The following is a 24813-nucleotide window of genomic DNA, read 5'->3' on the forward strand; positions in this document are numbered from 1 at the left end:
AACATTTTGTACAAGTTCTGCTAAACTCATATTTGGGGAGCTGCCATTTTCAACTGTCCCATGATTGTTTACTTATTTTTAATAGGATGCATTGAAAGTATATAACAAGCCTCTGTGGGACTTCACACAGTTATTTCTTATCAATTATTTTACAGAAAGAACAAAACATTCTGCTCTGTCCCTCACTGATGGCATCACTATCTGACTATCACATGCCCTGAGGTCCTTGGAAGATGAAAGAAAAAAATAAATGGAAAAAAAAAACCTAATAGACAAAACAGCAACAACTGAAAAGAGATTGAATTTCCTTCTGGCTGCTTTTGCCTTAAAATAACATGATTTCGTTTCAGAAATCTAACTAAAAATTTGTCAAAATTTGAACTTCAAACAAGAATAATCTTGAAACAATAGTTCTTATATATAATTGGTTCAAGTGTAATGCATCATAAGAACAAACTACAGTAAGCTGTGCACTCATTGTTCTTCTACCCTCTCCTTGTGCAACTAAAAAGAAAAGATTGGAAATTATTCCAATTATTATCTTTCTCTTTTGTGCAACTCCAAGCCAAGTAAACAATGATTAATCTTTACTGTGAATAATGAAAACAATCCAACTTTATTATATTAGCTTGCTTGAATTAACTATGGTTAAAATTTAAGATTAACCATAGTTCACATAATTCAATAAATTGTAGTAAATCCGAGCAAAAAATTTAAATACTATAGAAATTCTCAATCAACCAGGTCATGGTTGTCCCAAAGGTGCCTTTCCAAAAGGGAACTGAACTTTCTTGGTTTTTTTCCTTGAAAACATTTCACTTGTCATCCAAGAAGCTTCTTCAGTTCTGATGTCAGCTTTTTCTCATCTAGGCTTCTTGGATGAGAAGTGAAATGTTTTCAAAGAAAAATCCAAGATAGATCAGTTGCCTTTTGGAAAAGCACTTTTGGGACTACTATTTTAATGATTATACTAAAAGAGGGAGAAATGAAAAGCACCTGAACCTTGTGCTCGCAGAAGTTATTTTTCATTTCCAGACATGTTTAAACCTTTTGATTGATCACAGTCAGAATGTAAATGAAATTCAGAAGACATTTGTACACATACCTTCTAATGCAATGGATAGGACAGAGTTTTCTACTAGCCAGTTTAGTAAACGATCTGTATCTATTGCATTTTTTACCGATTTGGATAAAGTGCTATCTTCAATTAGTTTTGTTACCTAAAAATAAGAACAGATGCAGCTATAAAATAATAAAGAATTGCCCTTATAATAAAAGATATACAAGGCCTGAAAACAGTGTGTACCATATTGCCCAGAGCAGAGAGAAAGTCTTTTAGAACAGTTCACTAAACTTTTTTCAGTTTATTACTATGGAAAGAAGAAAAGAGCCTGAAGATTAAAAAGACTTAACTAGATGCATTATTATTATTATTATTATTATTATTATTATTATTATTATTATTATTATTATTATTATTATTATAGCAGTTAAATGGATGTTAGTGCAAAGTCCACATGAGATTCAACTGTGTCTCATCTTCTAGGTTTCTCAACTTCTTTCTGTTCTCTATATCCACATCATGCTACAATTTTGTATACTTGTCTCAAATCCTGTTTTATTACTCTCTCCCCTAAATTAAATATTTCTAAATAGTATTAACATTTTAATAGAAGAATTGCTTTGTCCTCTTGACATATCGATTGCTTTGTTTTTTGGATCCTTTCCAGCCCACCATATCCTTTTCACACCCAGAACTATGCGTGGCTTTAAAGTGTAGTCACACAAAAATCTGCATCAAGGCATTATAATGGCAGCTTGATTTTAAGTTCCTATCATAATGATTCCCAAATGGGTATTGTTTTTTCACTACAGGTACCCTATCATGTAGAGGGAGGATTCTAAACTAAATCACCCTTTTCAGTGAATGGAATAGATAAGTAGATGGAGGGAAATACTCAGCTAATTGAAAAGCTGATTCCCAGATAATGCGCCAGTCTTGAAACACCCGAATATTTATTCACCTAAAAGCAGATCTTGCACAGTAAACAAATATCTAAATTTAATTACTACTAAATTTAATTCAGTTTATCATTTTTTTTTAAAGGTCAGTCAAATTTAGTTAGCTGCTACCAACTGCTGTTGGTTTTCTTTAAATACTGAGTGAACTAAAAAATTCTAGTATTCTAGTACTAGAATACTCTAATATCTCAGTACTCTATAGCAGGGGTGTCAAACTGCCGGCCCATGGGCCGGATGCACCATAGTGAAACATGCCCACGCCATTGCTGGCAATGGCAAAAAAATCATGATATGTCGCGACACGTCACGTGACTTGCGAGTTTGGCACCCTTGTTCTATAGTAACCCAATTATGGTCAATTTTAAGATTTTAGCTTAATAAACTTACTTCTTTTAGAGAGTTCATTTTTGCACTGAAATGAGGTGATTTCAACATACGTAGTAGGATATCTAGCCGTAGATCATCTACTACTGTTACTAAATCAGGCTGAAACCGCATACAGAGGAGCTTGATGGCAGACAAGAGTTCAGGAATACTGACTAGCTTCTGTGAAAGAGAAAAGTTATGAATAGTCTACATAATTCACAGGAACATATTTTGTCAACAGAGATTACATCATTTAACTTGGTGAAGAGTGGAAATTTGCAACAACACCAGGAAATGTTAATTAAAAACATACAACAAAGATAATAATGTACCAGATGCAATGTAACTGACATCATTAAGGCAAAAATCATCTGAGAAGTTTCAGGATAACTTGAATAAACTAGGCACAACAGTTATTCAGTTAATATTATAATGACAATTTTGGGTTATACTTAGGAAATCCAGGGCTACCTTGTCTTTTAGGTCTTTTTCTTCAATATTTTGAACGTATTTAATCATATTATGAATGACTGGATCCAACATGGGCTGTAAAATGAAGGAATACTAATTTAGCATCCTAGAGAGAAAAATATACCTGTAAGATCTTCATACTACAATATTTCCATCCTTTTAGAAGGGAAAATTGGTTGGGAGTCAGTATAGTGCAAACTGCAGCAAGTCAGTAAAAATTATAATCCTAATCTGTGAGTATAAGTACTTCCCATTCATATAAGAGACAGCCCATTCCTCTTATGCTCCTTTTGGCTAGCACTCATTATAAACATAGCTATGTCAACATTGGTCAAAGTACCTGAAATCATCTCTATGCAGATCTGAATTTATCCTCACACAACTGTAATAATTCTATTACTATTAAAAAGAAATAAAAATCCAAACTCTATCTACTGCATCATTATTCAAAGTTAATTACCTGTACCACTGAAGAATTTAGATACTCAGCACAAACTCCCAAAGGCTGAACCAATGAAGAGACTGCCTAGAAGAAGAAATATTTAAAAACAAACAGAGAATACTCCCTACATAAATGCTTCACAAATAGGTATGTGATAAACATGTTAAACAATATAGTATGTCTAAAATGAACTAATGAATAACCAGGTCCAATATAGTGATATCTGATAAAATAACAAATACAATCCACTGGTAATGCAACCATAAAGTTTTACAACGGCAACTGAGAGTTGAACTTATGGTAAAAATACCACTGAAATTATAATTGACTTATCCAATACTGATGTTCCTTTATTTCTATAATACCAGAAAGCTCAGAGACACTTACCTATAATAAACTACAATTAGCATAACCAAATACATTTAACTTACCCCAAGTTCAATGTCTTCTGAATGAAGTTTAGACTGAATTGCAGAAAATCCTCCTAATTCTGCAAACTAAGCAAAATCCAAATTGGTAGAAAGTAGAAAAAAAATTAAGTACATAGACATGCCCAAATATATACTAATTTAAATAAATTTTCAATCACTAAATAAATAATCATAAGTACAAATAAACCCAGTCTGAAATATCTCAAAAAGATAGAATACTGTAACATTTATTTCATGCTATTGTTCCCTGGTAGTAAAAGAATAGGGCTTCCTGGATTAGTTCAATAAGAGAGGGAAAAACTCAAACTCATCATACGAAATGAAAACCAATATTAGTTCTGCTTCAGTATATACCTTTTTTCCTGAAAACTCTATTATCTCACTTGAAATATCACAGTAAGATATCTCAGACACCAAATACATTGTATAGGGTGATTATTGGCACATAACTACAACATAACTTTCTTTCTATATATCCTGGATAAAAGTTTGACGAACTTTCCACTTTTTCTATTCTTATATGCTCTCTAGGGTGAGAATGTTATTTTTTTAAAAAAAATATTAAAGTTCTATATAGTTACACATGATAGAGATTAGACAGTATTTTTATTTACTTACCCTATTCACTAAGTCTACTAGCCATCCATGTGGTTCCTGTATGATTGAGAATACATTTTAAATATTGGAATTTTAATTGTGTGTTTTCTGAATCTAAATTACTTCTTATATTAGAGATCACTGCAAATGCAAAACATGATTCTTAGCAAGAATTATCTGAAAAATGCACCTAAAGAGCTAAAGAACTATCCATTTTTTTCAACATAAACCATCCACTAGAGCAACATTTGATTCTAGATTTACTATCTCAAAAATAACAATAGCTCATCATGAAGCACCATGTTAAAAACTATTACTTTTAAATCTGAAAACATTATTTGATTATAAAAAAATCCAAAGCTATACAAATATCAAAAAGTTCCATTCTGGAAGCATGATTTAATGACATTAAAAATAAAAGGAAACTATATTGTTTTTTTCAAGCCATATTAAAAAAAAGATTGCATTGCTGCAGTATGATTGTCATGACAGGTAGTCCTCAACTTATGATCACAATTGAGCCCAAAATTTCTGTTGCTAAGTGAGACATTTGCTAAGTGAATTTTAACCCATTTTACGACCTTTCTTGTCACAGCTGTTAAGTGAATCACTGCAGTTGTTAAGTTAGTGACATGGTTGTAATGGGGCTTCTCCATTGACTTTGCTTGTCAGAAGGTCACAAAAGGTGATCAACCCGTTATAAATAGGAGTCAATTGCCAAGCATCTGGATTTTGATCACGTGACCATGGGGATGGTGCAGAGGTCATGTGAAAAATGGTCATGTCACTTTTTTCAGTGCTATTGTAACTTTGAACGGTCACTAAATAAATTGTTGTGTCGAGGACTATCTGTATTAAATATAGCTTAAGGAGATACTTCATGAATATTGTCTAGTTTCTTGAAAAATACTATAAAAATGTTACCTAGGAAAGGCTACAAAAACCTGTTGCATTCTTAAAATGTAAAAATCTTGCCATATATATCTCAAACAATATGCATAAGTGCTGTCTCTGTTAAATAACTATACATTTTATATTTACCTTTTGGAAAGCAGAAATAGGAGAAACAGCATATAGATTCCCTTCCCCAAATATTTCTGTCCAGTTCCTTTGGCACATTTTCATTCGGTTTTTGAAATGATACTCATTGTCAGGATTAAAAGCCTTAATAAAATAAAAAAATATGATGAAAAACAAAACCTCAGTCAACATAGTGAATTAATATTAAAGTGAATTAACAGAATGCCTATTTTAAGATCTAAATTTTAATGTACTTTACAACAATTTCTTAAGATCATTTTATCATACTCTACGATTTTTATGTTTAACTTTTTAATACTAAAATCTTAAACATATTGTATATAGAAAAATATTTTATACCAGCATACATTTTGTCAATAAAAGTACTGTTAGACTGCAGTTCTACACAATGTATTTTTTTCATTTTCTAACTTTAAATTTTTTTTTGAAGAAGTTGGACTAAACATGGGGTTATGTGTTACTAAGCATGTGCTGCAATATTGTTGGCAAATAACTACACTAATTTAGTTAAATAACAAACTGAACATTTATATTCAGCTATCTATCTGTACTCTGAGATATATAAACAGCATGGTGAGCAAAGATTGCCTCAGTGAACATGAGTAAGAAAATATAACCCCACCAAACTTTGAAGTCTGGGATGAACTAAAATTATACTGTTGGAAGGAAGGAAGTGGAATTGGACACATCCCTGTGTCTTTCCTGCATAAGAAAGATAAATTAGAAGAAAAGTCCTCTGTATCTGTTACTCAAGAGAGGGAAAACGTAGGGCTGGATAATCTAAAACTAAACTACTACCGGTAAACTGTTTTAATAGAAACAGAGCCTCGTCATAGGAATCACAAAGGCTTCTCTCTCACCTTTCCAACAAGTTCTCTCTCTCTCTCCCCCCTCTCTCTGTGTGCGTGCATGTGTTCAATAAAGACATTTGTCTCCATTTTGTTGACTAGGCAAATGGATCTTGACCACCAGTTTTAAAAAAAAAATCAAGAATTTGACAAGAACTGAAAAATCTACATACTGGTACTGCTCTGTTAATCAAGTCTTAAATTTCACTAACAAATAATATTGTGAAATAAAATTAATCTTTTCATGTTTTTAAAGTAAAAGAAAATGTGCTTTGGGACATAGTGACATAATCAGGAAAACTATGATGTAAAATATTAGCCTTTTGGGGAAAGTGGAGATGGTTCAAAATAAAAATGATGATCTTACATTGCAGAAGGTTTTTTAAAATCAAAATAACAAAGTAGAAAATCACTTAAAAATAACCCTTTTTTGCCACCAAATTTGTATAGCTTTCTGTAGCGTGGGAGAGGTGCTCTGGGACCCAAAATGGGGGCTGAAGACTATATGCGGCAATGGGTTGTTTACTTTTGCTGTATATAACTATGTAAATTAAATCCTGTTCATCTTAAAAGTTGAAATACTATGCATAGGAACCTGAGTGTTATTATTAAACTTTTATGTAATACTTCCCTTTAGAAATTGAAGTTCTTTATCTAAGCAAATCTTACAGTAGCATTGCAGAATAGGTAGCCATTATTGCATTGAAAATCGAAAAACTGTGTCTAAAAATAGTACAATAGCATAAATTTATCCTTTTCCAAAATAGTAATAATCACGATCATAGTATATCTGCAAAGAAGGCTCAGAAGCAACAAATATCTATTAATGTATAGTATTACAATATTCTATATCTGTGAATCTGTCCACTACAACTTGGAAGCAGTCATACATATTTGATTACTAATTTAAAAAATCAAATATTCAGCATACTATGCTGTATTTTTTTTAAATTCTGTGACTTCATTTTTGACTGTAAACAAAACAAATAATCCAATATGTAGGAGAAATGTCAGTGCACTGATCTGGTCATCTTGCCGAGCAATCAATTATCCTGACTACTGTTTAGAAAGCAAATGACAGCTTGCAAGCATGCAGTCTTTGATTCAGTTCAAGTCTGCTGGGAAATGGAAGTGGACAAGACAGAATTAAGGGTGTCAATTTAGAGATAATGGCATATAAGTTAGTATAAGCCAAAATAACAGGTTTAACCACTTTAAGTTATTATTTCTGATTATATAATTTGGGTTGATCAAATCTGTTAATTTAGAAATCACATTAAACCACAGTTAAAAGCTTACTTTACCACAGTTTCATATGATGTCTTACTTGGGCCCTTAATGTAAAACACTAATATTTGCAGGCTGAGCAGCCTCAGAGAGATGTAGTAGTTACAATACCATTGTAAGTACAGATAGAAGTCCAACAGGAATAGGATCTTGTTTCACTCTCTCTGCAGCCAGATCTACTAATAACATCAACATATTGTAGATTCCTTCATGGATTTCAGTACCCCATTTATGAACTGCACTTGATGTCAGCAGCTGTAAAGAAGCAGAGTCTATGTTAATACATCTTTCTATATAGTACCAAAACTCTTGCTGTCATGACCTTTAACTGGGTGAAACTGGATGCATCGTAGTTCAACAATTTTTCAACCAAGGTATCTCAAATGGGCTAAATTACAGAATATATCCAAAATCCATGATCCATAACACCAGAGGAAATGAAATTTGGAAAGCTGTAGCTGCTTCAGTGCTACTCCCGTGTTCATGTGATCATTTGCAATGTTCCTTGATATTTCCCAGCCATTTATGCAATCCCTCTCTTCCTCTCCCACCTAGCAGCTGCCTGCTGGGAAGGAAGGGAGGGAGGGAAATATAAGGAAGGAGACAGGGATAGGGATGGACAGCAAACAAATTTAATAAAATAAATAAAAAAGAGAAGATGGCAGGGGCAGAGAACAAAGGGAGAAATGAGGGAGGGAGGGAGGGAGGGAGGGAGGGAAAAAGGAAGATTTCCAATGGTCACTGCCAGCTCCCCACAAGGAAATTCAATTTAATAAATCCTAACTAGAAAAGACATGGGTGTTTTTTCATCCAACACTGTTGTCAGAATGAAAGCAATTCAGCTTTGACTAACTCCAATTCCAGCTATAGCAATTCAAATTTGATTTTTCTTTTTGCATTTACCTTTTTAAAAGCTTCAGGCATACATCTCTCCATAAATCTCCTGCAATTTTCATCAGAATCAGAAAGTCCTTATTTAAAAAAGAAAAAAGAAGTTAGAATTCAAACTACTCCATAACTGAGAAATAAAAGAATGAAAAATAACTAAAAAGGTATACTAATTTAACAAAAAAATATGGATGAAATAAATATGGTATATTTCTAGAAGATAGCAGAGTGCTATTGATGCTTTCTAAATCTTAATATATTTGGTGCTAGTTGAGTTGTTGCAGACATATTCCAAGACTTAATGAATATAAATTGTTGTTCAATTCATTCATTTCAATTTCAAAGCACTGAAACAGAAAATAAGGTGGTATATACAAAGAGATTTAGAAGAGAACCCAGATCAAAACACCTGAAATTTTGAATCATTGAGGTTATTTATTCATTTATTGATTCATTTATTTATTGGTATTTTATAAACTCCAGGATAATGATATACCATATTTACTAAAAGAGAGAAAAGCTTAGATAATGATATACCATAAGACAATGATTATATTTACCTAAATTTAAGATGACCCCCTTAAGGAAGAGTAGACAGAAAAAACAACAAAAACAAACACAACATGCCCAGTTTCTTTTGCACAGTTCTGCCCCTCCCAATATATGTGTGCATATATCGTTACATGAGTATAGATAGCAATATATTCCTATCTACATAACTTCAAGTCTCAGATGGCAAGTTCATGACAAAAAAATAAGTGAATTAGTAATGTTTGCAAAATAAACTATCCATTTATAAATAATTCATCTCATTTATAAAAAAAACATTATCTCTCTCTCACATACACACTATACTCAGAAATGGATATTATACAGATATACAAACATTTATCTCATTCCTCTCTCAAAAGAGAAAGAGGTGGAGAGAGAGAACCAGATATGGAATAAGGGTAGAAATGTAAACACAGAACTGGAGATGAAACAAGAGGAAGAAGTAATTGGACAAAGAAAGGGAAAAGAGACAGAAATGCTGTTGAAAAAAGGGTTAAAGATTAATCTTTGGAATATAGGTAGTCCTCGACTTACAATCAAAAACTGAGCCCAAAATTTCTGTTGTTAAATGAGACATTTGTTAAGTGAGTTTTGCCCCATTTTTATGAACTTTCTTGCCACAGTTGTTAAGTGAATCGCTGCAGTTGATAAGTTAGTAACCTGATTATTAAGTAAATCTAGTTTCCCCATTGACTTTGCTTGTCAGAAGGTCGCAAAAGGTGATCCCATGATCTTGGGACACAGTAATGGTCATAAATGTGAACCCGCTGCCAAGCATCTGAATTTTGATCACATGACCGTGGGGAGGCTGCAAAGGTCCTAACTGTGAAAAACGGTCACAAGTCACATTTTTCAGTGCTGTTGAAACTTTGAATGATAATTAAATGAGCTGTTGTAAGTCGAGGACTACCTGTAGCTTTAAAATATATCCCATATCCACTACTTTTTTTTACATCCAGTTGCACCTTTGCCTATTGACATTACTTCCCCATCCCTCCAATTCAGACAATTATAATAATTTCTGAACAAACTACATACAGTATTCAGTATTCACCATTTTCTCAAATACATACAAATAAGTAAAATTATTCTTTGAAATTTGAGTTCCGCATTGTCACATATCATCCAGTAGTTACTACGTACATGTTAAATTTCAGTGGTACAGAACTTATGTTCACAGAACTTGGGTTTAGCAGTTGAACACAACTACAGTACTATTTTTAAACAAATATGGTCACTCAGCACCCACAAGAACTTCTGTATTCTTAAGTGGCAACTCAGCACACATCTCCAGGTTCAATTATTTCCATGGCTTATAAAATAAGATCCCACCTGTGTATTCTCCTACCTGTAATAGCAATTTTGACTGCTATATGTTGATATATATGCTGACATTTTGTTCAGTTTCCCATGGGGGACAAATACTAGCCAAATGAGAGATATTTCACAAAGAAATGGTGTGGTTGTTAGTTTTAGGAGCTAAGTTTTGTTCTTGATTTAATAATTCGGAAGAGGAACCAACAAAGAATACTAGTTGATTCATACTGCTAAACAAACCATAGAGCCATGATTGATGGTTTAGCCATTCATAATGGCAGAGGAAGCCAAATAGAAGGACTATCATGAACTCTATGGTTACTTGGAATCTGGATAAGCCAAATTCTCAAAAAATCAGGTTTATTGTTATGTGAACATAGTCAATAACAGATAGATAAAGCTGTGTTCAGTGTGAATACTTATTTGCATAAGTCACAGTCTGTCACAGTCTATGCCAGAAGGATGAGCTAAATTGCAAATATGCTGCTTCATACCTGCTAGGTCTATCCATTAGCAGGTGGAGCTACTAAAGCACAATAGGTGGTTGGTTAGACAATTTTAGCACAACAGGATTCTAACTTGTGCCTAGAATATGAGTTCATTTTCTGATTTATTCTAAGCAGAAAAAGGCAGATTTATGTTTCCATACTTCATATTATGTTTGACAACCCAAGATATGTACATTTCATCAATTACATCTTGTAAGTTTATCATCACACCAACTTTATGAAGTTTATATATGAACATATATGAATTAGTCCACTGCATCTGTTTGACTCCTTTTCTATATATCATGCTCAAATAACTAGGAAATTGTTTAGCTACTTCGTAATTTGAGAATTGGTCTTACATAATTAAATAACCCAGCAAAGTCCGTTGATAACCAATTCCTCACTCTTTATCTTCCCTCTGGATATATACAAAAGAGTGCAAAATACGCATTTATTGTTGCCAGCCAGTTTAGGCCACAAATTATAATCTGCAATCATATTTCAAGCAGGTTTATGTCAAATATTGTGTTTTTTTCCTTTTTATTATGTTGTTTCAATAGAGATGTTTATATAATGATTAAAACATTCTATTATTTAAATAGCTTAAGAGTATTGAGAAAAAAGAAAAGTATTCTATCAACATTAATTACAATTTAGCATGTCAACTTACAAGCATAAATTTGGTATTTCCATCAAAAGTTGAGTATAACATTAAAAACATTATGACACTCATCAAAGTATTTATTATATAAAGAGGCACTGATCTTACATGATTATTTATTAAAGTCTCTTGTATTGTTATTTAGTATGCATGTGTATGTATGCATTTTACACAGAGAGCGGGGGAGGGAGGAGTAGAGAAATGTTAATAAAATGGAAAAAAGAGATAAAAAGAGATTTTAACAAGATTTAAAATACCCAAAAATAGAAAAAAAAGGAACAAGGAAAAAAATTAACTGTGATTTTAAAATTCTAAAAATTGATTTATTTTTTTACCAGCAAAACAGCAATTCAATATTATTTTTATTGGTATTAGTAGAAAATGAATTATTTAAGTTGTTTTTTATAAAGAAAATGGTAACTTACCTAGCCTTACAAGATACGTTGATGCAATTAAACATTTGCCAAGAGATTCTTCCCGCTTATATGGTATGGACCAGTGATCTGTTAATACTCTGCTCTCTAATTCATAAAGATTCGTTGTAGGAAACTCTATGCCTTCTCCTGAGCAGTTCCCATTTTCGTCATTCTTCTGCTGAGAAAAAAGCTATACGTGAATTCTAGCTAACAGAAGGTATAAAAGGCAACATGCCAACTCTGTACTTAAAAAAATCGATATACTAATTATTATAAAGTTTTCGTTATAAGCAGAAACCTGAATTCACTTGCTCTGTCTATTTGCTATTTCTATACCCGGCAGGAAAATGAAAATGCACCCCAAATTGGGAGAACTGTTATTGAATCTAATATGTGCATACTGTAGTACAGATGAACCATATTTTTTCAAACAACAATTATATTCATATATGTTAGAAATTACAAAGTTTCTATACATAATTTGTCCTCAAAATTATAAAAAAAACCCAATGCTAAACCAGTCAAAATTATATATACTAGAGGTTCCTGAGAATATATATATACTACATATGCCTTTTATGTTACATGCCAGTGGTGGCGAACCTATGGCACGGGTGCCAGAGGCGGCACTTGGAGCCCTCTCTGTGGGCACTCGTGCTGTTGCCCCAGCCTTGCCTTCCCCCCGTGACCCCCTCCTCCAGCAGCCCCCCTGAAGGAGAGTCACCCCCAAGCGTGGCCCACACGGAGCAGTGCAGCCAAGGGCATGGCAGCCAGGCAGTGTAGACAAGACTCTGCCCTCATACCCCATCATGCAGTTAATGCTGCAGAGTGCGGGCAGAGGGTGTGGCCGCCATAGCGCTGCTGGGCTGCCTGGGCGATCTGCGGCGGGCCCTGGAGGCAGTGAGTGGTCCTGTGGGCAGGCGGGGTGGGGGATGGGGGGCAGAGCGGGGGCGGGGCAGGGGGTGGAGCGGGGGCAGGGCCAGTTTTTGGGCACTCGGTCTCTAAAAGGTTCGCCATCACTGTTATATGCCATCCATTCACACATCATTCTGATAGATAATATCTACTAAAAGAGCTCTGTGGTAAAAAGTTGCTGCTACAGAGCCTCGCTTAATTTATAAATCATTCATCTAAAACACAAAATTAAAATTGGAGAAGACCTTCACTAAGACTAACTCAAAAGCTATACGACTATGTGAGCTTTTCCAGAATGTATTAGTTTAATACAGGAGTAGGCAACCTTGGCTCTTTTATGACTCATGGACTTCAACTCCCAGACTTCCTGAGCCAGCATGGCTGCCTCAGGAATTCTGGAAGTTGAAGTCCACGAGTCATAAAAGAGCCAAGGTTGCCTACCCCTGGTTTAATAGAACGTCCTTCCATACACATTGAGCTATAGTTCTCTTAATCCATGCTGGTGGGAGTTGAAGTTAAAACTGCTTGGCATAAGATGGATACGAAGCAAATGGATGGGTAAAGAAGCAGAGGAATCCAACAATCAGGCCAGGTTTTCTAGCCACAAGTCTTATTGTTAATCTCAAAATGAAGATCAAAATATCAAGGGCATTTACAATTAGGAACTGCTGCAAATATAAAATTGGTCCTTACATTCTAGACTGGAAAAGTAAAGGCAGACTCTCCATTCTGATTACATAAAGGGTGACTATTTCTGTATCAGGTGCAGTTGCAGGAATTCCAGACATATCAAGTATAAGCAACAATTTATTACAAAAACAAAACTTCCTAAACCTGTTTTCAATTAATGTAGCCTATGGGAAATGTATATTTTTTCTCTTCTTTTTTCTGCTAGTGATATGATTTGTCCAACCAACTCATTAGAGGTAGTCCTCAACTTACAATAATTCTTTAAGTAACCGTTCAAAGTTACAATGACACTGAAAAAAGCGACTTAGGACTGTTTCTCACACTTATATCTATTGCAGCATCCCCATGGTCACATAATCAAAATTCAAGATGTTTGGCAACTGACTCATATTTATGTCAGTTGCATTGTCCCAGGGTCACGTGATCACCTTTTGCCACCTTCTGTAAAAGCAAAGTGAATGAAGAAGCCAGATTCACTTTACAACCATGTTACTAACTTAACAACTACAGTGATCCACATAACAATTGTTGACAAGAAAGGTTGTAAAATGGAGTAAAAGTTACTTAACAATTATCTCACTTAACAACAGAAATGTTGGGGTCACTTGTGGTTGTAAGTCGAGGTCTACCTGTAGTTTCACTCCTAAATTATTTCCAAAATACTTACGTAACAAACTAGAAAAATCTTTAAACATTTTTCTACTGGGATTTACTAGCTCTCCTCCCAAAACACAATTCCTTTATTTATGTGTTTATTTTTACTTTTGCTCAATAAAAGATATTCACACTTCTTCTTAGAAGTCACATAGGGAGATGATGATGATGATGATGATTGCCAATGATGAATTTGAGATTATTTGAGACTTTGACTTCAGCAAGTAAAGATAGATTCACTTAAGAACCATGTGATTCACTTAAAAACCAGAGTGATATACCTATGGCAAAAAAAGGTCATAAAATCGGGTGCAATTCATTAACAATCACCTTGCTTAGCAAAAGAAATTTTGGTCCCAGTTGTGGTTTTAAGTTGAGGACTACCGTACAAAGTAGTGCCAAATATGGGTTTTAACATTAAAGCAATAAAAATCCAATAGAACCACAAGTATCTGAAAAAGACCAGAAACGGGACTCATTGCACACTGGCTACTCACTGAAAAGGCTATTTTAAATCACTGTGTACTCGGACAAGTTTCAGAACCTGTGATCGCTAGTCATAGGTTTTCTTTCCCAGTGCCAGGGCACCGTGTCATTTATAGCTTTTGCATTTTTTGCTAATGGTTCCTGTTTCTAAAATACACACCAAGAAGTATAGAGCCGGAAACTAGGGAAAAAAAACATAACAAGGAAATGACAGAGGGAGTATTAAGTAATATAACATTCATATTGCACTTCAGCAGTAAGTACATTGTGATTAGAGAGAATTGCCTCCAAAAGCACTCACAGGGCAATGTGAGAAGCACAGATAAGGACAGAACATATTAAGATGCAGCAAAAATCTAAACTCTTGCTTGTTTTTCTTCAATATATATCAAGGCGGGGAATTATTTCTAATGTCAATTAGTAACTCACTAAAGTAGGTCTTGCTCTACATTTCTGTGCATTGCGCTTGATCTAAGATAAAGGCTAGAAGCAGAGTATATTTTTATCGTGCTCCTGTTTATATAGCAGACAAGGTGCTACTGTAATGTTTTTTTGTAGTCAAATCTAGGGCTATATGCACTTTGAAAGTGATTCATTAAAAGTATCAGACCTCATACAACCAAAGCATCTCTTTATTCGTTAAAGGAGTCTGTGCAAGCCTGAAAAAAGTCATATTATAAAGTTTTAAAGTAAAGCCTGAATAAAGGGTGAGCTGCTTTAATAAAGAGCAGAGAAGTGCTGTGGTCATGTAAGTTTTGACATACTTGCTCAATTCATTTTTGAAGCATGCAGTCCTATTAAATACAATGTATATATCATCTGTATGTAGGCTATTACAGCAATAACACATTTTTGTAGTTAGTTTTAATTTGGAGTTTCTCTAATTACTGTTAAATAATTGGGAGCTCCTTGAGAAAAACAATACTGTTTGCAATGAGATGACTGTCATCTGAAAAATAATTGCCAAATGAAATATAGTGGCAACCAGTGTAACTCTCAGAGTAAAGACGTTATGTGGATACTTTGAGGTGCATCCATTACTACAAATCATTGCATACTGGATCAGTTGCAACTTATATATGCTTTATAAGGGCAGACCCAGGTAGACACATGGCACACTAGTCCAAACCAGAGGTGACCAAATCATAATCAGCTGCAGCTACCAAAAAGTCAACACTTCCTGACAGTTAGAACAATTAACCAGTGGAACAACCTGCCTCCAGAAGCGGTGAATGCGCCAACACTGGAAGTTTTTAAGACAGACTGGACAGCCATTTGTCTGAAATGGTATAGGGTTTCCTGCTTGAGCAGAGGGTTGGACTAGATGACCTCCAAGGTCCCTTCCAATTTTATTATTATTATTATTATAATTATAAGTGATATGCCTACCAATTCTAGGAGAGGTTGAAACGGGTATACAAGGTGAAAGTCTGCCAAAAAACCTTGTGACCACAATTAGTTATAGGAAAAGAACATCAAACTCTGATAAGCAATAGTGACAGTAGTGAAAGTTACAGTAAGAGTAATGTGGTGAGTGAAACTCAAGTAATGAGTGAAAGTAATAACTAGAAGCGACAATTTTGTGGACCAAAACTACAAGCAAGAATCTCATTGATGGGGTCAATACTGATAAGAGGCCTCATTTTACAAGGCTCCTAACAATTGCAAGGTGGGATATGAAAAGCACTGACCAATGCTTCTCACATTCAAGACTTGAACCTGAGAAATAGAAAATAAGGAATTTAAAATTGATATTTTAGGAATACATAAACTTTGGTGGATCAGGCTGAACTACTGTAGATCAGACAAATATGTGAGACTATTCAGGGTCTTGACCATATGAAGAAATGGAGTAGCAGCGACATTCAAAACTGGCCCTGCTAAATATATGCTCAATTATGCCCAGAAAGCAGGATCATAACTATCAAAATCAGTGGGCATCCAGTGAATATCTGAACCACAGATGCAATGATGGAGATACTTAAATATTCTATGACAAACTACAAGAAGAGATACATGTAATAGGTGATTAGAATGGAGGAATTAAAATTACTGGCAAACCAAATCATGCAGGATGCAGGTAATAGAATTTTGCAAAGAAAATTCTTTTTTTATTACTTACACCTGCTTCAAGTGACACAGACTCCACTCTTGGGCATCACTAGAGGGACAACATTTGAACAAAACTGATTACATAACAGGAAAAAGCAAATGGGGAAGTGCAATCAAACGAGACAAGACACTTCCAGGTGCAGACTCTGGAACAGTGAATTATGCTTAGAAAGCTAAAGAGAGTAAATGTAGCAGAAAGATTTGAGCTGGAAGACATACAAATCAGAAGACAAAAGCATTGTAAGGAAATTATAGTCATTTGAAAGAAAACCCAAGGAGCTCTGGGAAATGGTAAGAGACATTGTGAACGCTGAAAAACACACGCACAAACACGTGCCCAAAATACCAAATGTCAAAGAGGAAAAATATCCATGTGGATTTGAGAACAAGCTACCGTGTTAGCAAATAAATAAATGAAATAAAACAAGGCAAAAGTTAAAAGTTTTGGGCGACAAGCAACTCTTACAATCACTGAACACAGATTTCCAACGACAAGCAAAAAAGAAAAGATATTTTGATCGAGCCTATCAACAATAACATGAAAGTTTAATGAAATATGTTTTTAACACGATCAGAGAAACCATAGGAGAAATTACTATAAGGTAGGACTATTTAAAAGGAATAGAGGCTAATGTGGTTAAAATGAAGGAAAAATTACTACTGAAATCATTTGCTGAAGGAATGACAGAAACATTTGTAGTTAGGGAATATAATGGTAAGATGAGGTTTAGAATTATACACCCCATATCCATAAGAGATCATCACTTGGACTCAACAGATCTAGATATTTTTTCCCTTTTTAGGGAAGGTTGCTGTCTTATACTTCCAGAAGGTCTTGGAAGAAGCAAATTATCTGGACCCTTTTTAGACAGGGTCTGTCTATCTATCTAGTAGGGGACCCGGTGGCACAGAGGCTTAAAGACGCTGGATGTGCTAAGCCAGTGGTTCTCAACCTATGGGCTGGGACCCCATTTGGGGTCGATCGACCATTTCACGGGGGTCGCCAAGCAAGGCTGTCCGCCATTTTTTTTCCTTTTCCGGCGGGTGCCTTACCTCCCTTGGGCTGGGCCAGCTGGTGGTCGGCCTGCTCCGTCTCTGCCGCTTGCCAGCTACGCCTCGGCCGGCGCAGGGGGCGGAACCACGCATGCGCGGCGCTCCCAGGCAGGGAAAGTCCTCGACTTACGACGGGTTGGGTAGTCCTCGACTTACGACCGGTTCAGTCCTCGACTTACGACCGGTTTAGTCCTCGACTTACGACCGGTTTAGTCCTCGACCTACGACCGGTTGGGGTCGTGGCATTAAAAAGGTTGAGAACCACTGTGCTAAGCAATTGCCAGCACTTTGGTGGTTCGAGTCCAGCTCCGCCAAACAAGGTGAGCTCCTGTCTCTTGTCCATCGCTCCTGCCCACTTAGCAGTTTGAAAGCACTGTTTGCAAGTAGATAGATAGGTACTGGCATTTAGGTGATGGGACACTGCTGGCTGCATTCTATGTGGGGAGCTGGAACTGGTGCTAGATTTGCCTAGGCGTGATCGGCCGAGGAGGAAAGTCCTGGATGAGCCGACTTCCTCTGAGGCCAGCCAGTGTAAAGCTAGTTTGTCCTCTTGTGGTGCATCTATGCAACAAACGGATTAGCGACTGTTAGCTGCCAGGACTTCTACTGTGTGCATAACATTGTAGCCTCCCTGGCCTTGAACGCCATACGCTAAATAAATAAATATCAAGTTGGTAGGAGATAAAAACACATAATGGCATATAACCAAGCCATCGATTTTAAACCGGATTCAGCCCCCGTTATAGCACTGAGATGGCACTGCTTGTGCTTGTGGATGATTCTGGTGGGCTTGGGATAGAGTTAGTACATCCATCCTAGACTTCCATGATCTCTCAGTGGCCTTTGATCATGGTATTCTTTTGGGCCTGTCTAGGGGATTGGAAGGCACCGTATTAGAGTGATTCATTTTCTTTCTTCAAGGCTGGTTCCACTTTAGTATTGTTAAGGGAAGAGGTCAAGCCACAGGCTTTTCTGTCCTATTTAACATCTACATGAAAACACTGGGCAAGGTTATCTATTGGCATGAGGTCCCAGTTAAAATTGGTGTAAAATTTGGAGGTCCACCTGAACTCAACAGTTCATTTCTGGACTGGAGGCCTTGTTCATATTAACTGATGCATTAGTCACCTTTTGTTTAGATTGCTGTAATGTGCTCTATAGGAGTTGCTCTTGAAGAGCATTTGGAAACTGCAGCTGGTCCAGAATGCAGTGGCATGGGCAGTTTTTGGTGTTGTTACACTCATGTAACACCACTGCTCCATGAGCTGTACTGGCTCCTAGTAGGCTGTTAGGTACAATTTAATTTGCTGGTTGTTACCTGTAAACCCCAGATAGCATAAGGCCAGGCACCTTGAAGGAACCGCCTTTCTCCCATTGTTTTTGTTCACCTACCAGATCTAGCAGAAAGGGCATGCTCTAGGTCTCCTCCCATAAATGGTGTCATCTCGTTGGATTCAGGAGTCATGCCTTCTCTGTTACTATATCTGCATTGCAGAACAGAAACCACCCAGAGATCTGAATTTCCCTGTTCCTGTTGGCCTTTCATAAAGCTCCAAAACCCAGGCATTTGGGCCAGGAGATTAGGCAAGTTCTGTTGATGTGATTTTATGATTGGAAATTATTACAAATAGTCCTCATTTAATAATGGCAATTGGGACCAGGAATTCCATCACTAAGAATGCAGTTGAAAGGTGTAACGTCATGTGACTGCATTGAATTATGGCAATTCTGGCAGTCCCAATTGCCATCCAGACAGTACATGCAAGACAGCCAAAGACTACCATGAGTTGAAGAAATTCTACAATTACTAAATTTAAAATTTTGTATCCTTTTCAAATAAAGACACTAGATATTGTTGGCTCAACCTGGTCAATAAATACATGACACAGTTTTGTGTGTTGCTTATTTAACCAGTACCTCTTTGTCAGTTAGTAAAATATAGATGAAGCTCAAATCCCATAGTCACAGTATTGCAAGTTATACAAAGTTCTTGAGTTTGCAAAATTTCTGGTAACATTGTATATTTAGGAACTCACTGGAATGTAAGATATGACAGACAATAGACCATCTGACACATTGGAAAGGATAAGACATGTGGAATCCGCATTGAACTGCTTAAAGTTACAGGGAAAAGTAGTCAAAGAGCTAACAATTCTGACTCAGCAGAAAGGATCAAGACAGCATGGCCTGGAAATGAAAAAAATATAAGCGTATATACTTATACTGAGGGGAGATGCAAAAAAATGTATGTTAATAAACTGATGCACTATTTCTCAAGTTTTACTTAAGAGTTTTCACAGATTATCATCATGCATTGGAACAGATAGGTTTGATAAAAAGGCAGAGAGTTATACAATATAGATGATGGAAGCAGAAAAAACATGTAAGAAAGATATTTACCCTACTTTTATTGACTAGAACAATGCCTTTGGTCCCGGAGCTGATAAGTAGAATATAGAATATACTAGACCAGGGCTTTTCAACCTTTTCACCCATTTTACCACTTTTAGTATATGGCAATATCTGAGTACCACCAGTCGCCTAGCAAGGTGTCAAAAACTTGATGACCCCCCCCCCCCAAAAAGTGATAAAGTACAGGTAGTCCTCGACTTACAACAGTTCGCTTAGTGACTGTTTAAAGTTACAATGGCACTGAAAAAAGTGCCCCCCAAGGCACAGCCGAGCAAGACACCTGCCTGCCCGCCCGGCAGCACTCTCATTCCCCTCCCCCACTACCACTTTTCTAGGATGGTCGCGTACCACCTGCCAGGTGCCAATGTACCACAGGTGGTACCCATACCACAGGTTGAAAAGCCCTGTACTAGACAACCCATGACCTGTTGGGTTACTGTCCCAGAGAATTTCCTTACCAGATTCCTCAATGCTTCAACAATGGCAGAGATTCTAATGCATTGGAAAAGTTCTTAAAAATTCAGGGAGATATTCAGAGATGTATTTGCCTTGAAAATAGTCCATGTTGAACTATAGACTAACAGTAAAAAATCAGGAGTGACCACAGAAAATGTTTTATGACATATTTGTATTATGTCATAAAATGTTTTATGATAATTTTTATCTATAAATGTTTCACATCATTTGCCAAATCTCAATTCTGCAGGATTCATTGGCCCATTTGGGGTACCTTGGTTCAAAAATTGTTGCCCTATGATATACCATTTCGTCCAGTTAAAGGTCAGGACAACTAGGCTTTGGTAGTGTGTGTGTTTGTGTATGTGTGTGTGTGTGTGTATAAAAGTAAAAGGTGTAACAAAACGGTTGTTTTTCTGAGAAACAATTTATAATAAAGAAGCTACTATAAGATGTTTGAAGGAACAGAGCAATTCAAAATAAGAAGAATCTATACTGACTGCAAATACATTTTCATAAATTTGCACAGCATGTATTTTTTATAAGAAAGGTGGTATTGGAAGAGATGACAGCTGGAATCAAAATTGTGTCATGTGGACGATACTATTTTGTTACCTAAGAGTAAAGATGACTTAAAAGAAATCATTATGAAAACAAAAATGGATAGTGAAAATCCTGTGATGATACACATTGAAACAAAAATGGTGATGTTAACCAACTTGCTTAACAACTCACAGTTGACTACAGAGATGAAAGTGGCAGACAGTTCTGTTTTCTTGCATTCAAGAGCAACTAAAGACAAACAGTGTGAAAATTATCAAACAGGAAAGAAATTTTAGAGTAAGGTAATTACAAACTTAAACAAGATCATCAAGCTTAAGGCTATTACTATGACAACAAAGAAAACAGTTAAGCAATTATTTTTCCATTGGCAATTTATTTATAAATGTGATTTATAAATAATACCAAATCATGATGACTATGGCTCTCAAATAATGTACATATGGGAAACATAATGTATGGCTGTGAAAGCCAGTCACTGAGTTAGAGTGAGAAAACAATAACTTGAAAATATGGATTTGGATAGTTACTCATGGTCTAAAACAGGAGTAGGCAATCTTGGCTGTTTTATGACTCGTGGACTTCAACTCCCAGAATTCCTGAGCCAGCATGGCTGACTCAGGAATTCTGGGAGTTGAAGTCCACGAGTCATAAAACAGCAAGGTTGCCTACCCCTGGTCTAAAAGAACCCCCGTAAATTGTTTCTAGATGAAACAGACTGAGGCCTTCCTTGAGGTGAAGTAAAAACTCATATTTATGCATGTACTCTAGAATAAATTATGAAGGGAACTAGTATGCTTGGAAAGACATGAAAGAGATAGAGAAGACCACAAAGAAAGGGAATAGATGGGCTCTGGAATATCTCTGGAAGCATTTCAGATTATTGCTGGGGAAATGGTGGGAATGGTCCATAAAGTCACCCTAGTTTAGGTCCAAACTGATGGCACCTTACTATTATATGTTCCACTGTTTATGGGGAGAAGATTACAGATCGCCTTGACTTATGACCAGTTACCTAGTGACCAAAATTACAATGGACCTTCCCCCAAAAGCCATGTACAAGTTGGCTTCAAATTTATAGCCGCTGCCACCCCTCCCCCAGTCATTTGCTCTTACAATTTGATCACAAAGACACTGCAGACCCTCTTATCTCCCCCCATCCGGTCTCTGCAGGCCTTGGGCATCCTATGCTTTGCTTAACAAATATACTAGAGAGAGCAGGGGTGGAGGTTATTAAGTGAGACAATTATGTGGTCACCTTGCTTAATGACCATAATGACTTGTGACTGTAAAATAAAATTCCAGGTTCACCTGAGCTTTTTGGGACAAAATTATGCCTAAAGAGAACCAAGTGGTGTTTTTTGGAAGATGAGTCATTGAGAAAATAGAGACTGTAAACTAAATAAAACAATAGGCTAGTAAGTCCTGAAGGTATCAGATTACACATACTACCCACAGGATAAAGCAGTAATGACTGACCATATGTTTTTGAAAACATTAGAGAATCTGGTGTTTTCTAAACAAAATTCCAGTAATTATAGTTAGGCAAAAAAGAATGAAAAGAGAAATATGACATCAGGCCAAATAGTAGTTTTTTGTTTTTGCTGTTTTAAGATTCTAGGTACTTACAGCATTTATTAAAGGTTAATTCACAAAATTTATAAACTTTATAAACATAAGGTTTCTTGGTCACATCTAACTTAAAATGGGGGCCTTCAGGTTTTTCCCCCCATATCCATATTTTTGTACTACCTCAGGTTCTTTCAGGAAGAATCTGAAAGCTCACAAATTCATTTTTGGCAGTTTTGCAGATACTAATACAGATGTACTATTACAGGTGCCATAATATTTTCTTCACAGACCAGAATAACTAAGCTTGTTGGTTTGTTTTTTTTAATGAGCCCCATGCGGGTCTGCAATTCCTTCTGCTCTTATGTTCCATTTGTAACACAAAAATCCAGCAATTATAAAAAAAAAAACAGGACAGTGTAATAAAAGTTATTACTACAGCATTAAAACAAAGCCATTGAAATTACCAAAAGGAGAAGGATTGGAGGAAAGTGCCTTGGTTAAGCAATGCAAAAAAACCCAAACATACAATATCAGCATTTTTTTTAAAAAACGAATCTATGTTTCAGTTTCCACCGACGGGTGACAAAGAGAAGTCACAACTCATCAACTTTCACTATTACAGCCCAAACAGGACTTTGCACTGAAGCTGCTTTTCCTAGGCTTGAGGCTACAGGCTCCCGTGCCAAACAAGGACACATGCACAAGACTAGCTAGCTACCAAGCGGTTTAATACTCCTTTAGTCATCTGACAGCCCGCTTAGTTGCGATTGGGGAATCAAGTCCATGGGGAATTGGAAAAAAGGAGCTTTTTTTAATTTTTCCATTCTTCACGGCCCTGTGCGGGATTCAAAAAGATCTCAACACTGGAATCTTTTTTGAATCCCACGAATGGCCGGGGAAAAAAACCAACAAGGGGGAGCCCCCAGGGAGGAGAAAAAGAGGTTTTTAAGAAAAGGCTGGACAGCCACCTGTCTGGAATGGTATAGAGCAGGGGTAGGCAACCTTGGCTCTTTTATGACTCGTGGACTTCAACTCCCAGAATTCCTGAGCCAGCACAGCTGGCTCAGGAATTCTGGGAGTTGAAGTCCACGAGTCATAAAAGAGCCAAGGTTGCCTACCCCTGGTATAGACTGTATCCGGCTTGACTAGAAGACCTCCAAGGTCCCTTCCAGCTCGATTCTGATTGAAAAACCGAGACTCCCAGCGCTTGAGGACTCTCAAGGAGAGAGGCGGGATTCCCGAGCAATGCTCATATTATGCCTTGTTTTCAAGCCTTCCAGCCCTGCGAGAGCGAGCGGCAAAAGCCGAGCGGCCGCGGTCTCACTCAGAGCACCGCTGCGGGTGGGCCATGCCTGAACGCCTGTCACCGAATTGTCCCGGCATAGGATCCCACCAGATCCCCGGGCTCGCTCCCCCGCTTGCCCCTCCCTCCCCACAGCGACCCCTTACCTCGTTTTCCACCACCTCATGGTAGGCAGGGGGTGGGTCGAAGCCGCTGGTGCCGCTGCCGCCCCCACCGTTCACACCGCCGCTGCTGTCGCCGTCTCCTCCACCGCGCGAGCCGCCGCCGCCGCCGCTTTGCTGGGGGCCTCCCTGTCCGCTGGTCTCGCCGCCGCCGCCGCCGCCGCTGTCCATGGGCTCATAGTGCAGACCGGGCCGCTCGTTGGTGAGCAGCGCCACGGCCTCGTTGATGTCGTTCTTGGCCAAGCGGAGGGCCCTTCGGATGGCGGCTGCATCCGAAAACCCCATGCAAAGCAGCGTGGTCGTGTGTTGTTCTTCCTCGCTTTCCATGGCGTCTCTTTCGGCTCGGGTTCAAGCGCTACTCCCGGTCGCTTTACTGTTGCCGCCACCCGCTCTGCGCGCCGCCATGTTGAGGGGAACCTCCTTCTTTCCTCCTCCTCCCCCCCGCCCCGCTCCCTTTCACCGCCTTAGGGCCGGACAAGAGTAAGCGCCCACACCCACCCGGAAGCGGCGACGGAAGCCGGGATACTGGTCACGTGAGGAGGGAGACTGAGTTGCTGCCTGAACTTGAATGGAACGTAGCGAGAAGGGTGGGAAAGGAATCTCGTTGT

General features: G+C 37.2%; 1 protein-coding gene across 1 annotated transcript in view; it reads right to left on the minus strand.

The window, feature by feature from the left end:
- USP24 (ubiquitin specific peptidase 24) overlaps positions 1-24532 on the minus strand; it is a 78971-nt gene extending 54439 nt beyond the window's left edge. The window contains exons 1-11 of the mRNA XM_029283976.1: positions 24191-24532; positions 11840-12005; positions 8409-8476; positions 7617-7760; positions 5371-5493; positions 4351-4386; positions 3733-3798; positions 3320-3385; positions 2860-2934; positions 2410-2568; positions 1106-1220 (exon numbers count right to left, since the gene is read on the minus strand). Of these exons, the coding sequence (XP_029139809.1) occupies positions 1106-1220; positions 2410-2568; positions 2860-2934; positions 3320-3385; positions 3733-3798; positions 4351-4386; positions 5371-5493; positions 7617-7760; positions 8409-8476; positions 11840-12005; positions 24191-24532 (1360 nt within the window). The remainder of the gene's footprint in view (positions 1-1105; positions 1221-2409; positions 2569-2859; positions 2935-3319; positions 3386-3732; positions 3799-4350; positions 4387-5370; positions 5494-7616; positions 7761-8408; positions 8477-11839; positions 12006-24190) is intronic.
- Between the last annotated feature and the right edge of the window lie 281 nt (positions 24533-24813).

Source organism: Protobothrops mucrosquamatus, unplaced genomic scaffold, assembly GCF_001527695.2.
Source record: "Protobothrops mucrosquamatus isolate PMUCROS unplaced genomic scaffold, P.Mucros_1.0 scaffold304, whole genome shotgun sequence".
Lineage (NCBI taxonomy): Eukaryota > Metazoa > Chordata > Lepidosauria > Squamata > Viperidae > Protobothrops > Protobothrops mucrosquamatus.